Source organism: Scomber scombrus, chromosome 11 (assembly GCF_963691925.1).
Source record: "Scomber scombrus chromosome 11, fScoSco1.1, whole genome shotgun sequence".
NCBI classification, from domain to species: Eukaryota; Metazoa; Chordata; class Actinopteri; order Scombriformes; family Scombridae; genus Scomber; species Scomber scombrus.
Genome location: NC_084980.1, coordinates 19,497,475 through 19,515,486, shown reverse-complemented (window position 1 = coordinate 19,515,486; position 18,012 = coordinate 19,497,475). Strand labels below are relative to the sequence as shown.

General features: G+C 38.1%; 1 protein-coding gene and 1 non-coding gene across 2 annotated transcripts; both read right to left on the bottom strand.

Annotated features, from left to right (window-relative positions):
* Window positions 1-1,309: 1,309 nt before the first annotated feature.
* Window positions 1,310-10,263, bottom strand: dapk3 (death-associated protein kinase 3). The gene is made up of 9 exons (XM_062428642.1): window positions 10,193-10,263; window positions 8,556-8,661; window positions 5,507-5,867; window positions 4,441-4,570; window positions 4,229-4,277; window positions 4,107-4,133; window positions 3,864-4,016; window positions 3,728-3,773; window positions 1,310-2,884 (listed from the first exon to the last, which is right to left on the bottom strand). Exons 2-9 carry the CDS (start codon window positions 8,615-8,617, stop codon window positions 2,348-2,350), a joined length of 1,365 nt encoding a protein of 454 aa, XP_062284626.1. The 5' UTR covers window positions 8,618-8,661; window positions 10,193-10,263; the 3' UTR covers window positions 1,310-2,347.
* A 5,096-nt stretch (window positions 10,264-15,359) lies between these two features.
* Window positions 15,360-15,431, bottom strand: trnae-cuc (transfer RNA glutamic acid (anticodon CUC)). Its single transcript has one exon. It is a non-coding gene; the product is annotated as a tRNA-Glu (tRNA).
* Between the last annotated feature and the right edge of the window lie 2,581 nt (window positions 15,432-18,012).

Genomic DNA, 18,012 nt, shown 5'->3' with positions numbered 1-18,012 from the left:
GGTGATGGAGATCATGATGGATCCAAAATCTTCCATAGGTGTTTAACTGGCTTGAGATCTGGTGACTGTAAAGGTCTTCACATTTTATTCACATCATTTTCATACTCACCAAACATTTCAGTGAGCCCTGGTGCACAGAAGCAACTGTATTTGATGTTTCTCCACTCTTTTATTCAGATTTTTCTGTTAATTTGTCCCCAGTCTGTATACATATGCTGTATATTTAGATTTATTCCAGCATAGAAAGACAGGTTGGTCTCTGGGCAGTCTGCCATATATAGCTTTGGATTTAATGGGAATTTGTCGACAGGTGGAGGGTCTACAGGGGTCCAGCAGCAATTATGTTTATCTGGCTGTGCGCACAGATTATTGTTTTAGTTGTCTTCTTTGACCTTCAAATAATACCACAGCTTTGATAAAATGTCTTCAACGGCCCACGTTTGTAACTATCTCATGTGTTTTGATGAAACACCACCAGAGGGCATCCTTGGTATTGTTACCTTAGGACTTTACTTTATGCCCCCTTGCTGCTGTAATGAGAACAAACACACCCAATCAAACTTCAGAGCAAACTGGATGTGAAAGTTGTGATGTTTTGTACATTGTTTTATTTACTAAATTATGTAGACTAACAGAGGGGCCGACTCCACCATGACAGTGTACTAGTTCTGGAAGAAGCATTCAGGTTAGACGAGTTCAGGGTGCAATGCAACAATTACCAAGTACTCCATTATAAAGTAAAAGCATTCAAATCCTCACTTCAGTAAAACTACAGAGGTGTTATAAGCTAAATGTGTCTACAGTTAAGTAAAGCATTAAAAAGTAATTATTATGCAGAACAGTATTCATCATGATTGTTATATTATTATATATGTTAATTATTACCGCATTAACATTACAGAAACATTTTCATGTAACTGGTCGAGGTTTGGCTAATTTAAACTGGTCTATGTACTGTTGGCAGTTTAATCTGTAATGATGCATCACTTTTTTTTTAATCTTCAAAATAACTAGTAAGTACTGTAACTTGAACGGTCAAATAATTGTAGAGTAAAAAGTACAACATTTGCTTCTGAAATACAGAGCGTACAATAGTTATTCAAATACAAGTGCCTCAAAATTGTAAAGTACTGTATTGTGAATGTACTTACATGCCATCACAGGTTAAAAGGAGACATTTACCAACCTAAAAAAATGATCTTATTATGAGACATAGTAGAGATCTCTGCTGTCTTCTAATTGAGCAAACTTTAAATACATTAGTTCCCATTAGCACAATAACAAAATACGTAAGTACAACGTGGTTACAGTCGTAACTTTATTTTGAAACAAGTGGAGTCAATTGTTGTTACACCTAAGAGACTGAAAATATATTTTGGAACACTGCTATAATCATTTAAGTGCAAACGAGTACATTTCTCTACTGAAAAATACTACTGAATATACTTTCTATGCTATACATGGGGGAATGTGATACCAAGATGTAAAAACTTAAATCAGTGGAATGTTTAAAGTGTGCAAATATGGAGATGGAGAGTCAAAACGGAAAAACCAACAGTTATATAACAGCATATAGAGAAAGTTTCCATGCACACTATTTGGTTAACAAGGCTACTGTGCAAAAGTTGTTGCATTTAAGACATCGAGCGATATCAGTGTGATAAAAATGTCATGAACTCGATGACAGGTGAGTGTTCGCAGAGGCAATAAGGTTGGATCAGTTTACAGGCACTGCAATGATGAGTTTATACAATACTTAATCTTTCTTCTATACATTGTAGGTTTATGTTTATTGCATATTATCTGAAATGCACATAAGCAAACACATAAATACCCCTGAATTCTGTGCAAACCTGACACTTTGAACTGGATATTGTGAAGATTTCTCACATAACTGACTGATAACCTGAGGCATGAGCACATGAGAAGACATCTATGGCTTTTACAGCAAAAGGAAAATGAGTAGTAGGTGTGAAATTTTAAAAATCAGGCTAACAAAAAAAAGAGAATTGCAAAAACTGCCAATATAGTTTAAAAATAATTTTCTTCACTACTATGCATGACAAATGTCAAATTACAGTACATAAAATGTCAAAAATTACAAATCAATTTATAAAACACAGGAATGAGCCTTTTCATGGGGGGATGGGTTCAATACATTGCCTCTCTGCTTCCTGATTCTCTTAAGCGTGACATAAAAGTTGTAACATTTTCCCCCGGCGGGCAGCAGCGTAGCTTATGATGACAACTGACCCACGTGAACTCCGTAGCGTCAGACACATGCGGAGTAGACGGGCAGGAGGGTACTTGACAATGAAAATGTTTTTGTTTTGGACGTGGGCCGAGCTCAGGGCATGCTGCCAGAGCTGAGACCGTCCTTCTCTGCAGATATGGACTTGACCAACTCCTCCACCCAGCGAACCTCAGACGCCACCTGCTCAGCCAGCACCTCGTAGCGGTTCTCCAGGCGCCCGAACTTGCGCTTGAGGATGTTGGCGGCCTGCATGGTGAGCCGAGCCTCCTCCTGGCTCTTCTTGCGTTGGGTTTGGGTGCGCTGCAGGTCTTGGCGGATGTGGCTCAGGTCGCTGGAGATGCTTTGGTTCTCCTCTTTGTACCAGCCCTCCTTCTCCTCGTATATGGACAGCAGCGCAGCCACGTCCTCCCGGCACGAGCGCTGATTGCGCTCCAGATCCTTCAGGCCCTCCTCGGCTGCCGCGATCTCCTCGAGCACCTGAGAGAAGCGTTCGAAGTTGACGTAGGTGTTGTTGGGTGGCATGCTGGAGTGGGACTTGATGGTGTACTCCTTCAGACGAGTGGTCTTCAGGCGCCGGCGCTCAGGCTTGTGGTCTCTTTCCTCCTGGCGCACGTTCCGCCTCTTAATGACCTGGAGAGGGAAAAGTGGAAAGGTCTGAAATGAGGATGGTAATTTGATAATTGAAAAAGGAAGAGAGTCAATTTAAGGTGCATGAATATTGTTGCTTGTGTATTCATTTTATTCTTTTCTACTGACATGATTTCTACTTCAGTTCACTTAGATAGTTTCAACGTAGACTTAACTTAAAATGTACAATTTTCCAGACATTTTTACCTCTTATGACCATATTCATGTGATTAAGGAGCATTTGATAAACAATCACACACAATTACATACATGACCTTCTCTATTTCCTATAATACTGTCTACTTTAGTTCATTTTCATCATTCAGTAATAGTTTTTCTTTCCCATTTATATTAATAATAATAATAATACTAATAATAATAACAATAACAATAACAACAACAACAATAATAATAATACATATTCTAAATACAGACTTATTTAAGTGAAAGCGTATGTAAAGATGGTGCAAATAAAAAAAAAACTACACATTTTAGTGAAGCAGGGCAGTTAGTTTTTTAAGATCATATTAGCGCTCAGCTGGTGCAATAAGCAGCTAAATATTCTTTTTCCTGCACACAGTTCTGTTTATCAAACATTTTTAAGGACATCTATGAACAAGTGATTCAATTTATAAGCGTCAATGCTCATTTCAGGACAGGTAAATACACATAAATACTTCTTTACATAGTGAGATAGAGGGATAGTGAGTAAAAAATGACCAAAAAATTGAGAAATAGTAATAGTGATTCTGAAAATCTAAGTAAAAACAATCATTACAAGCAGCTGAATGTTAACATAAGTGTGAATTTTACATCATGAGATGCAAATGTCATGTAAAAACACACCTTAATCCAGGGGTGTTCAAGACTGTCATCAATTGTCATTCGCTTCCTGCAAAGACAAAACAAATCAACAGTCAGAAAATTACAGAACAAAGACTTATTTGTTTACTTTTGGCATAAAATCTGAAGGAATTCTTACTTTGGATCTTTGACCAACAGACGTCGTATGAAGTCTTTGGCCAGCTCGCTGGTGTTGCTGAAATACTCTTCATCAAAGTCATAGTTGACAGCGGAGATGTTTGTCAGGGTCTCCTGTTTGGTCTCGCCCAGAAACGGAGAAGCACCGCTCAACCTGACACAGACAAAATGATTTGCTTTAGACAACACGTGAACGAGGAGTGAAGTGATTTATGTTTCTTTGATGGCAACAAACTTTACTCACAGAATGTATGTGATTACGCCTATACTCCTGCAGAGAAGACAGGAAGCCAAACATGAGTTATAAAGGGCGCACCAGTCACATAACAGCTTCAGATGAAAAAAAACAACAAGTTGACATCTTACCACATGTCCGCCTCCAGTCCAAGTGGCTCATAGTTGACTATTTCTGGCGCTGTAAAGCACAGAGGAATGAACACTTTAACTCAAGCCAGATGTGCAGATGTAAAACACGCCATCATCCACTTACAAAGTTTGCCGTGAGCACACACTAAGCAGAAAAAGCAGAACTGTTTACGATGCAAAATGGACTTTAAGGAGGAGCGGCAGGATCTCACCAACAAACTCTGGCGTCCCAAAGATGTTCTTGAACTCGTTTCCTGCTTTAATCTGATGAGCAATCCCAAAATCGATCAGCTTGATCCTGGGGTTGGGGACGTTCTTGTCCAGCAGCATTATATTCTCAGGCTGAAGGAAAGACAGGACAGAAACACATCACTGAGAGAGGGATGAAAGGTTGTGTTTTGATACACAGAGCTAGCCAAGAAACAGAGAGAGTGCAGCCAGGACACCTGTTATCTGTCCATCACAGACTGACATTCACACAATCTTTTAGAGCTGTCAACATTTCTAATAATGTCTGGATGAAATATTGTCAGTGTTTCTGTCTCACCACAGTACTGGGTACCAAAACTCAACTGTGGGAACTTATGTGTAGGCCTTATGAATCCTTACTTACACTGCTGGTGGTATGACCACATATTGAAACTTTAGGAATAGTGAAACAGAACTATTCATTGTTTGTGATTTTGGTTATTGAAATATCTTTACTTTGATGTTCTGAACTGCAACGTGATGTGAAATTTCAAAGATGACCCAAAACTGATCTGAGGGATAAACTAGAGAACTTCAGGATGACCTGATGCCACTCCCTTACTTATCTACACCAAACAATCAGACAGTTCCAGAGGAATGAGACTCCCTTTCTTAGAGTCTTGTTGTTCGTACTGTATCAAAACAGTGGCTGATTAATTTTCTGCTGGATGATCAATTAATCATAATAATTGGCTGCTTTTCTTTGTCTTGAATTATAGTCAATTTAACATTTCAAGATTCTGGACTGTTGCTCTACAAATTTTCACACTGGCATTCAAAAGCATTTTTCAATGTTTTTTTTGATGTTTCATTTAGCAAATGACTAATTAATTAATTAAATAAATCAATGGTGAAAATAATCATTAGCTGCAGTCCTGTACTGTACAAACCTCCACTCTCAGAGCACAGACATGCCCAAAAAATTACAGCTCTGCATGATTTTTAACACCTACACTGAACTTCTCGCCAACATGTCAGCTACGGCTGTTGGCTCAGAGGCTCATGACTTTCTGAGTGCAGGACACTGACCTTGAGGTCAAAGTGAGCGATGCGTTTGGAGTGAAGATACTGAACGCCGTCCAGGATCTGTTTGAGAAACTGGGTGGCCTCCTCCTCGGTCAGAGATTCCTTCTCGGCCAGAAAGTCAAACAGCTCTCCTCCGGACACCAGCTCCAGGATCAGGATCACGTCGGTCTTGTTTTCGAAGATGTCGTGCAGAGTGATGATGTTGCTGTGCTGTATCTCCCGCAGGATGTTGACCTCACGCTCGATTTCCTCGCGGCTCACCCCCCGACGACTGGAGGACAGCCGCCGCTTCTTGATGAACTTGGCCGCGTACTCGATGCTCGTGCTCTTCTCCTTACACTTACGGACGATAGCAAACTGTCCGCTGCAGAGAAATGAGACAGAGAGGGATGTAAGAAAAATAATAAGAACATGTTGACTTTACATTAAAAAAGCTGGTCAGGATTAAATGATTAACTGATGGCTTCATGGATCAATAAAAAGGAATTCGTCCCCATTTCTTAATTAATCAAGTATCAAGACCAATAATTTGACCATAGTATCATTACAGCCACTCACACTTATTTGCCTTTTTGTGGTTATTTTTCCAGCTTCAAGGTTTTACAATGACTGAATTTTTGGCTGCTGTTCAGCCCATGTTAACCATATTAAGATATTAAAACATCACTTTAGCACATGACGTCTTGTGATGGACAGTGATCAATAATTTAACCATTTTATAGAATAAGTCAGTGCTTCCCAACCTTTTTTTGGTCTTAAAAAGAATAAGCTTCTACATGTGAATCCTCATCACAGGACTCAGTGAAGACATGCAGTTCAACAAAATACAGACTGTTTCATTTGAATTTTAAGAGGCTTGAAGACATGAAAGTAATCTGTATTTTACTAAAAAAAAAAAAAAAAAACAAGAATAAATTGATAAAGGTAGTAAAAGTTAAACATTAATATTTTTCTTTACCCCTTTAATTGCCACGATAAAATATACATATTATTAGGTCATTTTCTCTATCATTAAATCCTAAAAAAAAGCGAATATTGCAATCTGTTTCCTGTAAGATCAACTTGTTTCAAGACTTTTCTATAAGTGAGTGGTGTGACAAAGTAGGTTGATACACTAGAATCAGGAAAATACTTGAAGTACTAAAAGCTGATTTAAAAAAGGGAAAAAAGTAGAAGTATTACCATAAATAAAGATGATGGAAATATGTGTAATCTACAATTTTGCCACAAAATGCCCAAACAGTAATCGACAGACTTTGGTTTAGAGAGAAACGAATAAACAACATTACTGACAAGAACAAGAACAGCAGTGTGCAGGGGAGGAGACGGCATTTCACAGCGTGACTGAAGAGAATTTAATGTTGATCCATTTAATGTTTGCATACTTTTCTTTCTCAGCAAACACACCGAGTGTCCTCAGCACACCACAGCGGAGGTGGAAAGGCACATTGAGAGGCTGTGATGTCACGATGTTGCTGCATTACTGCAGGCAAAATACTCACGGTACAGATTTGTGTTAAATCTGCTAAAACTTGATGACTCATTCACAATCTATCGAGCTCAGTGTCAGAAAATAGAAAAGGGATATTTAATAACTTTCTGACACACTCAATTATTTTGACCCAGTTCAGATGTAAAGTTTTGGAGTGATTGAAGTTCAAACCTGCATCAAAATGCATCTGAAACACATTATAGCCTGAACAATACAGGGTGTTTAGGGTTCAAACATCAGCTGTATAACAGGATGACATATCAGCCAATGTTAATTTGCTTTATACAACCCACAGCATAAATAAACATTTTTGATAATGTTCCCTCCAGCTGATTCTTTAAACAACTGCAACCAACATGTTTTTGCTATTTTTCAAGAGAGTTCAGTAAACTTTGTATGTTATTCTTGTCCTTTGTCTGTCCTTGCATATTGTATAACTTTCCACTTTTGTCACATCTGCAACGTCTTAACTGTTCTGTAGTTTTGCCGCAATATTAAAAAAACAACTGTGACCAAAATAAGTACTGGGCAGGATAATTTATAGTTAAAAAATAAACCTGAGACTACTCTCTGGTTGGAAAACTACAGAATGGTGGCAAATCAAGATCAGATGTGTCACAGATGAATGAATATGTCATCAAGGATTTGATAAAAATGCTTTCATTCTAGACAATATGGCAGAGTTACTGGTTAAAAAATATAATTGTTTCTTATTTTGTTTCACTGTCAAGCCGTAATTGTAATTTGTTTTACAAATTTGAACCTTGAAGCAGAAAAAACATGATACAGTTTCCGACTTTATACTTAAATTTGTAGTAGTTACTATCCTGATATTTTCACAAGTTGCTTTCGTGACAAGATTTCAACTGATTGGCTTGTGCTACATTAAGGTGGATGGATGGCTCTGGTGGATGGATGGTATCTTAAGCTTTTTGTTTCTTCAGTTTCCTGTCATTCATCGGTTGACTCATAAATGCCAGTACAGCTACATCAGCAATATATCAGTATTTATCAGTCAGACTCTAAAATAAGTAGCAAGGTGTGATTTGATTATACTTGACATAGACATTTGTTTTAATTTGTGCAAAACTACAATCACTGATAACCAGAAAAAATACACAGCTAAAAAAAGACTTTCTTCAGGTACAGTTTTTAAATGAAGGCATTTGTATTCACACAATACTACATATGTGAAAAAGTGCATCTCTCAACCTCAAAAGGAAATGTTCATACATCCGATGCATTTATACTAGGGCTGTAACTCATCTTTTTTCCATTATTGAGTAATCTGACCATTATTTTCTTGAACTGTTTGGTATATAAGGTGAGAAAAAAAAGGTTAAAAAAAAATCACAATTCCATAGAGCCAAAGAGGTCCTCAAAAGTATATATGCTATAAAACCATTCTGTCAATTGACTAATCGATTAATCGACTAATTGTTTCAGCCTTAATTCAAACTTGAATTTAGAGCTGAGCTGCAGTGATAGGCACAACTATAAACATGTTAGGGCAAGTGATGGAAAAAGAAGAACAAAAGACAGTAAACACGCAGCACATACCTGCCCAGCTCCTCTCCCATCTCATAATATAACTCAACATCCTCTTGCCTGAAGCCAGCCATGGCGTGCTGACTGAATGATGATGGGAGTGATACCTTGAGTTTTACTGGAGTGAAAAAGAAAAAGAGAAAAGTTTAAACTTGGTGGGAACTGGTACGGATACGACACAGACAACACAGTGAACAACACAAAAATATGTTGGTTAAGTAGGTCCGGTCAGTGACGCAACTCAGAGTATCAGTCATTCAGTAGCAGAAGAAGAGATCAGATCATTTCCCAACATGAAAGAAGAAATACAGTCGTAATGTTGTATTAAACAGTAGTTGTAGAAGGAGTACCTCAGATCAGAGCTTAAGTCCTGTGCTAAAGTAACCTACAATTTTGAGGTACTTGTACTTTACTTGACTGTTTCTATACCATGTTACTTTATACTTCTACTCCACTATATTTATTTGACAGCTTTAGTGGATTTGTGTATATCAGAAAGTTTTTTCTTCTTTCCTCTCACATTAATCATCTCACAACTCCTCACATTCATCTGGCTACCCTTAGTAAGGGCCTGACTCCTAGGTTGGAACCACTGGACTAACCAAACTATATAAACTAGCTCCACCTCCAGCACAACTACAACAGTAACATGATGCTTACTCACTGAAGCGTCACTATTAATAATCTAATGATGTCATATATAATAATAGGCTACATCAGTCAGAGGGATGACAACATTACTTTTACTGCAATACTTGGAATACATTTTGCTGCTAATACTTACATAAGTACTTCAGTAGTGTTTTACATGCAGGAAAGTGTACTGGAGTATTTTTTACATTGCTGTACTGGTACTTTTACTTCAGTAAAGGATCTGAGTACTTCTTCCACCGCTTTACTAGAGGAAATGTATTTAAACTCCACCACTGACGCCATTATACTGTATATTGTCATTTACCACCCACATATTGTAATTAAGCATTATGTACCTGGACTTTTCCCTCCTTATTTGGCCCGAGTGGACAGTTTTGTGTGAGTTTGTGGCTGATGTCAGAGCTGCATACCAGTCCTACTGACATCATCTCCTTCCCTTCACTAGCTACCTCTGACTCAATTAAAGGGACTGGGCTTCAGCTACACAACCGACTTTCCCCCTTTTTTCTCCTTTTTTCTTTTTTTACACCTTTAAACCTCATTTACTGTGACTGATACTTAAAAAAAAAACCCGGTTAACACAATATAATGTCTTATTCCAGGCGATTACAAACTGATTAGCGCTGAAAAGATGCTGAATAGCGACTTAACCCTTTACTATGAACTTACAAGCAGGCAGCAGAGACATGTTTCAGCGGGTATAAACAGCATATAAAGGAAAAACATATAGCCTCGATCATGACAAGAAATTCGCACTACAAGTACACCACATGATTTATCCAAGACGAAAACGAACAAATTAAAAGGTTTTTTCGAGCGACTGAAGACAGCTAGCTTAGCTTAGCTCGTTAACGACATGTATAAACACCGGCTCTGGCTGTTGCTGACAGCGTATTACAGTAATAAACACGTATAATTAACAGCACTGAAGTACAGTCAGAAAAGTGTTCATGTTACTACACTAACAATCATATTACTATAGTGGACATACTTACATTGTAGTGGCTATGAGTGCCGCATTCCTCTCCAGAGTAGCTGTGTCTGTCTGCTGTGAAGCTAGCCGCCGTAAACCCACAGCGTCCGGTATTGTGAAGAGTAGGCGATATTTTTTACCTAGGATGGCGAAGTCATGACCCGCCCTCCCCTGCCTCTGATTGGCTTACACTAGTATTCTTACCTGACTCTGACCTATCAAACCAACGAAGGCAACAAGAACCAGCCAACCAGAAGCAGAGTAGGGCGGGTCATTCCGTTGCCATTCTAGGAACAATTTGGCGTACAGTATACTGGTATAGTGATAGAAGTACACAGATCCTTTACTGAAGTAAAAGTAGCAGTAACGCAATGTAATAATACTTCATTATAAGTAAAAGTGCTGCATGAAAAGTTATAAGTGCGTAAAACTACTCAGCAACATGTACTGAAAGTATTGAAGTAGAAGTAATAATGATAATTAAAACTGCAAGCAGTGTCGAAGGGCCCTCGCACCCCCCAGTTTTCCCCCCAACTGTAACGCGCGCCGTACGTGCACGTTGGTGCGTGCGGCAGTGGCAGGGCTGTCAAAAGTGGCATGTAGATGTCTTTGCTCCTGTGCCTTTGATTGAACATTGTGTCGATTTCATTTTTCTATGTCAATGTAGAAGGCAGGGCTTAAACTTTGAAATCTTCCAGGGGGCGCTGTGGAGTCATCTTCTCACTTAAAAATCCCAAACTTTGTCAGTAGTCAATCTGTGTGACTGTTGAAGTATGTGTACAATTTGGTGAGTGTAGGAGTTTGGTAAAATGTACAAAATGGATAAAGGCTTTAGGGGGCGCTATTGAGCTGTTGTGCCACGCCCAGGGGCAATTATGGTCTCAAATGAAAGTGCTCCTGAGTGTGAACCTATGTGGGCAATTTGGTGATTCTGTGAAGACGGGAAAGTCGTCTAAACTATGTGGGAAAAACGGAAAATTGACGCAGGAAATGCACAATAACTCACTTCCTGTTAGAGTGAAAATTTTGAAAAAAAATAATTTGGGGGTTTACCCATGAGTGCTATGAGTCCTGTAAATTTCACTAAGATCAGACAAAGTTTGTGGTCACATGACCTGCTGTTAGGGGGCGCTATGGAGACCCCTTGCCACACCCACCCCCAATGATGTTGAAATTGAAACGGCGTCACCAAGTGTGACATTTCACGCGCTGCATGTATAAACATCCGACAATGTATGGAGGAGTTATAAGGAGTTGTTTGTTTATACAAACAAACGACTGCCATGCCCACCTGGTAAAACGTAGGTAAAATCTGTCGTAAAGTTTACATCATCAAGGTCTGAGGATGATACAGTTCGAATCTGAAGTCTCTGGAGTCAAAACTGTAGGAAGAGTTTTTTAAAGTACGAGGCCTGAAAATGGGGATAATGGCGGAAAAAATGCACCTGTGATCCAACATGGCCGACTTCCTGTTGGAGTTACGGTATGGGTCCAAGAGGCTTTTTTGTGCGTCTGGTCATGATATATATGAATCCTAAATTTCACTCATGTACGTGTATGTAGAAGGCGGGGCTTCAACTTTTAATGTTCTAGGGGGCGCTGTAGAGTCATCTTGGCACTGAAAAGGTTCAGAGACAGCTAGGCCTAGCTGTCGCTCAGAAGCGGCCTGGCTGCTCCGCGCTTCAGTCAATATGTCTGTGGGGATTTTAACAGACTTGTTGACTTGCTTTAGGATATCACAAAACTGCACACCTAGTTCTCTTATTTTTGTTTTTTCTTCAACAAAAACAAAAAACTAAAAAAAACTGCTGCAGGCAGCTCAAGCAGCTTGTTTTCATCCAAATTTCATTATTTTGTTGAGAAGGGGATCTTTGACTCAAAAAAACAAGTTTTTGACTTAAAAATTTGAGAATATATGAGAACCGTTTTACTTACAGTTTTGGTTGATAAAGCAGCAGCCCATCCACCAGGCCAATTGCTGCTGTGGCAGTTTCCCCTGCTACTGGTAATACACCACACCAGCACACCACACCATCATTCATTACACGGACCACATGTTAGCCAGGTAGCATGCTTTTGTTAGTTTGGTGGGTGCACACACTGAACTACATTTAACATCCAAGTAAGTTTCCTGTGCTATTTATTCCCATAAAGTTTCCTAGAATCACTCACATGTATTGTTTTGGGTATCTCTTCATTATTTGAGGTTTGGAAATCATGAGTTTGTATCTAATTATGTTGTTTTTTTCTTACCACAGCATTTCCTGGTGCTGGGCAGTGACAAAGGGCCCGAAACTTGTTTCAGGCTGTCTTTTATAGTGCCTGAGTAACTTGTAGGGAGCATGCTCAGTCCATCTTACTGAACCATACCAACTGTGGGGTTGAAATGGGTTTCTGGGTTCATTTCTGGATTGAGGCCTTGTGTGAATGCTTTGATGACTGCCTTTGTGTGGTAAATGGGTGTAAATAGATTTGATAATGATTTCAGATGTGGAAATTGACCTGTATATATATCTGTACCTGTATATCATTATATATATACATATACCAGTAGAAAAAATATTATTTTGGGTTGGATATGTAAGATATGTTTTGATTAAAAATATTTTAAGGTCCTATCTATAATTTAACATTATTGATATTTTGATGTATTGTTGACATTATAAGATGCACTTTAAAAATTAAGGCGGGGCTTCAACTTTTAATGTTCTAGGGGGCGCTGTAGAGTCATCTTGGCACTGAAAAGGTTGCGGTTATACCAAAAAATAATATTCGTGAGTCTTGACGAGTCTGTCCAATTTGGTGAGTTTTAGAGTTTGTCAGTACATCCTAAGTGGGAAAAGGCATTAGGTGGCGCTACTGAGCTGTTGGGGCAAAATATTGGGCAAATGTGGTATCAGATGAAAGAGCTCATGATTTGAAACCTACGTGGCAGGTTTCATGATTCTGAGAACATCATAAAGTCCTCAAAGCGGTGTTCGAAAAATGAAAATCGGTGCACGCCACGCCGCGTGGGCGACTTCCTGTTTGGTAAAAACATTCCATAAAATTAATTTCCCAATGATCCGATGAGACCTATGACATATTAAAATTTCATGCAGATCCGAGAGGATTTGTGGTCACATGACCCGACGTGTGGGGGCGCTAGCGAGTCCCCTTACCACGCTTGCGTCCAATCACGTTGAATTAAATAAATTTTCACCAGCTGCGACGTGTGTGCAGAATTTCATGAGTTGTATTGTTCAGGCCACCAAAAATGCGATTCATTTGGCGGCATAAGAACGTGAACAAGAAGAATAATAAGAATCTTGGCAAAAGCAATAGGTCCCTCACTGACTTGTCAGTGCTCGGGCCCTAATAATAATAACTGTATTTGTATAGCACATTTCATACAATAAATGCAGCTCAAAGTGCTTGACAGCAACAAAAAAAATTACATACAACAAGAGCTTCACATAAAAGGAACATAAAAGGAACATAAAAGGAGCGTAAAGAAATGGTTTTTTTTTCTATATCACTATTTTTTTAGCTGCTGTAGCAATTAAGTTTCCCCACTGTGGGATCAATACATGTATCTTAATCTTTATCTTTATCTTTAAAAAGCTTGTTTAAAGCTAAAGTGAAGAGATAAGTGTTTAACCTTCTCTTAAAAAGATTTAACGAGCTGGCTTCCCTGATATCTAAAGGTAGTTTTTTCCATAGTTTTGGGGCATAATTGACAAAGGGTACATCCCTGAGAAGTTGTGATTTGATCCCTCTGACTGATATTATATATAACATTAATTCATTCATTAAATCTTTACTCGTCATTAGATTGATCCTGTGAGGTACGGGTAAAATCTCTAAAATAGTTGCATATTGGTTTCTTTATAGAAATATGGCAGAGATCCACTTAAGGAAGTCTCCATAATTGTAAGTGGTTTTCTTGTTAATCTACCCAAAATTGTCCCAAATTACCTGACTTCACCATACACTGGTCAATCACTTGTAGAGCACTTTTGAATTGCATTTGAATTGATTGAAAGTTACTACATAAATTATATTTGATTGTTTGATTGAATGAATGATTGAATACATACGAGCACAGAGCCAAAACATCTACACTGTTATTATGAAGTCAAAAATCGCTCTACTTCCGGTGTTCAGGTGTGTGACTTGATGCAGGTAAACACACGGCAGACGGACGCACATATGGGATGACGTCATGCCCGCTGCAGCACGTCAGTAAATAACAAGCTGGAGCACGCAACAGGTGAAAAGATTAAAGACTGAGGTAATGCACACAGAACACATTTACTACAACAGAGCTAAACAATGAGTGCCACAGATGACATTTAGTTCATAAAGAGAAGAGTCGAGTATCACTTGAGTGTTTACTTGTTTACCCTTTTTAGACTTGTAAGTGAGTTTGTGTAGTGGGATGTAAACCAAAAACGTTTAAATCTTAGGAAAATACAGTATGTACAAACAACATTTATTATCCCAGGGATAAACGCACTGAACTACACAGAAATCTCCACAATCTGCAGTATCCAGCCTAAACTCTGATGGAAAACTGGATAATCCTAGAGGAAGAGTTATAATAAAGCAACATTTATTATCATGTCACAAGAGCCCATGTTTTTTCATTCTCAAACAACTGTACTGTAACATTATCCCATGTTTTCCCATTCTCAAACAACTACTGTCAAACAACTGAGTCCAACTTTTAATATATTAATTTGGTCATTTTCCTTCATGGTATTTTAATCATTAATTGCATTTACAGCAGACTTAATAGGCTACATTATCCACGAATGTGAAAAACAACAAAAAAAAAAACTATTAAAATATTTATAGTGTCCTTGGGTGTAAGTAAGACATCAGATTTACAGTTTACAGCCTTTGAATGACATGACCGAAACATAGACTGTATAAAATGAATTAATTAGACGCCGCCACAGTTTGTGAAACTCGCTTTGAAACCTCGTTCTGGCATTTTGCTCGTGGAAATCTTTTTTGGATCCAGAAGTGAAGCGACCATATATGGATGAGAATGTGTAAGGAGCCGGGGAGGAGCTCCCTGTTGGATACTACAGAGTTTAAACCACTTCCGTATAAGTTTCACATTTTAGATCTGGATAGGCTGTACCTGCTTGCTCCGACCCGACTATAAGTAAAAGAAAGCAGGACTAGTGATGAAAAGTTAGTTCCCTGACCGGGAATCGAACCCGGGCCGCGGCGGTGAGAGCGCCGAATCCTAACCACTAGACCACCAGGGACTGTAATGAAGCGATCACATGTCTCAAAAATGACATATCATGTACATCATCACCATACTGTGTGTTGAACTGTTTACAAAGTTGGTGCTTTAAAAAGCAAAAAGCTGCGTTGATTAGCAGTTATTATAGCAACCCTGACTGTAGCACGCTGTAATTACAGTGAAAACAGAGGGTTAGGTTGGTGAGAAGAACTGGTGACTCAGCTCCTGGTTGCAGGGACTGGACATGATGTACAGTACATAACCTACCATCCTGTATATGACTGTATACAGTACCTGTAAAGCAGGGGCTGCCCAACTGAAGACTGGTTTATATGAAATAACCATGTATTGGGATTACTCGAAAATTACTCTATTACTAAAAGTCTTTTACTAAATACTACTACTACCACTACTACAACTACTACTACTAATAATAGTAATACAACAACGGACAAGATATTTGATGATGGAAATCAGTTTTTTTAGCAATAAAAGAAATCTAAAAAGAAATTAGACTTATATTGAAATAGATAAGAAGGATTAAACATGAATACAATAAAATAAATGATTAAATAAAATAAACAATGGAAATAAGATATTCTAATCAAAAGCCATACACTGTGAGCATGTCAGACAAAAGGGCAAATAAAATTATTCTTAATCAATATAGAAATTGAAACACAATCAATGAAAGGACTGTAAAACAGATTTCATGTTTTCTCTACTTCTGGTTACAGTCAGCACTCCACAGTTCTGACTTAATTTGTGATTTCCAAATTTTGGGTCACCAGATGAGAGAACAAGTGCAGCTTTGGTGACAAACCCCACATGAATCCTTAAAGTTTAGTTCTGAGTCACAGATGACTATCAGGTCTCTGACCTTTAGGCCTTGGGGTCATTCTGGAGAATTTAGTTTTGTGACCCCTTTCTCTCTCTGAACCTTAGACATACAGTAAATGCAGTCAGCTAAATCCAGTACATTTTTACTGTAAATGTCCACTCGGTGTGTGGTATGCAGAGCCCCCTTTTCTCATTCTTTCTTTCCAATGTGTGATTTCACATTTTTTGCCTTATTTACACTTTGATGTATTTCTACCTATGCATGTAATGTGTTTGTTCAGCCAGTAAAAAAATCTTTATCTGTAGTATTGCTAGCATACACTATCCCAAGTGTGTTTGTGTTACGCATTACATTTTATTACATCACATTATAGTACATTTACTGCATGAATCAAGACAGTGAAGTATTGTTCAGTTTAGTTACTTATTGATTTAGTCTACAGTCTCTGGAGTTAAACATTAGCGTTCTTTGTTCTGTTTCCATTTTCGGCGATGTAAGCAAGTACATAAAAGGAGATATTAAAGGCTTTGTAATACTTTTTTCACATGTAGTAGAACTCCCCTCCACCTGGAAACACAGTCTGATGTGGAATATTGGTGAAGTTCCCCTTTAATCCACAGAATCCTCTATGGTGGTGATTTTAAAGGAGATCTCCAGTGACATACTACTGCACTTATATGAAGTTAGGATTTTCTAAATGAATGATGAGATGTGAAAACAGCTAAAATGTCCTGACTTTTAGTGTCTAGTATTTCGTTTATCTCAACTGTTTCTTCAGCTGTAGTGAGTCAGTGGGGATCTGTTGTGTTTTGTTTTGTGTGTTCATGATTTGGCACCACCTGGAGCCTTGAGGACGACACCCGCTCTCAGAATATGAGAAAACGGGTCCTTTTTTTCCCTATTTGCCTATTTTATATTTTTCATTATTCTAAATATGAAGAGAAAATCAAACCATTTTAAAATTTCTGCTCATCCCTTTTTGACCATGAAAAATAAAAACAGCTTTTGTATTTTAATACAAAAATCAAATAACCACTAATTTTTTTTGTTTTTCAATACAAAAGAAAATCTAATGACCAAAAGATACACGGGCCAGCATAGCACCATTAACCCCATTTGTGTCAGGTGTCATATCCCTCAAATGTAATATTTCCTGGCGAATTCAGTAAAGTTTTTCAGGTGGGGATGCTGAGCAAGTCTGATGCAGTTGATACAATTTTACCAGTAGATGGTGCTACAAGATTTAAATAATTGCTGGTGGTACAGAACCTGAAATGCATTGACCTGTTTTGTAACTTGTGTCATATTTCACATCATGAACTTGCCTCGATTTTTAAAAGCTGGGCCAGGTATGCCTAATTTTCTCACTTAAGACTAATCATAGGCTATGTTTAGTAACAGTAGATTGATAGATAATCTTGTTTCTGTAATAGTATTGCAACTGAATTTATATGTTAAATATCACCTCCAGACATGTTTTACTCTACTTTGAATAATAATTTGCCTGATACAGTTTTTCCACAAAAAGTTAATTATCTTGTTAAAATCCTTAAATAACATCAGTTCCCTTTCCCTCATTAAAAATTCCATAATCTATTTTTGATGCTGGAAGCCACCCCCCGCACTCCCTTTAAGCAGATTTTCAGTGAGTACACGTTTAGCAGATTAATGTGAAAAGAGACTTTTAGTGTCAATCCAATACAACAGCTCTGTCATAAATCCTACTTTTTAAAAGTTTATCCATTTTCAGTTTTTGTTG

Bases quoted from the DNA above. Each gene is read 5' to 3' on its own strand.
- dapk3 (XM_062428642.1), bottom strand. From the start codon at position 8,617: ATGGCTGGCTTCAGGCAAGAGGATGTTGAGTTATATTATGAGATGGGA. The intron at 4,278-4,440 runs GTGAGATCCTGC...TGTGCTTTACAG, and splicing joins TGGGACGCCAGAGTTTGTTG to CGCCAGAAATAGTCAACTAT. The intron at 4,017-4,106 runs GTGAGTAAAGTT...TGTCTGTGTCAG, and splicing joins GGCGTAATCACATACATTCT to GTTGAGCGGTGCTTCTCCGT.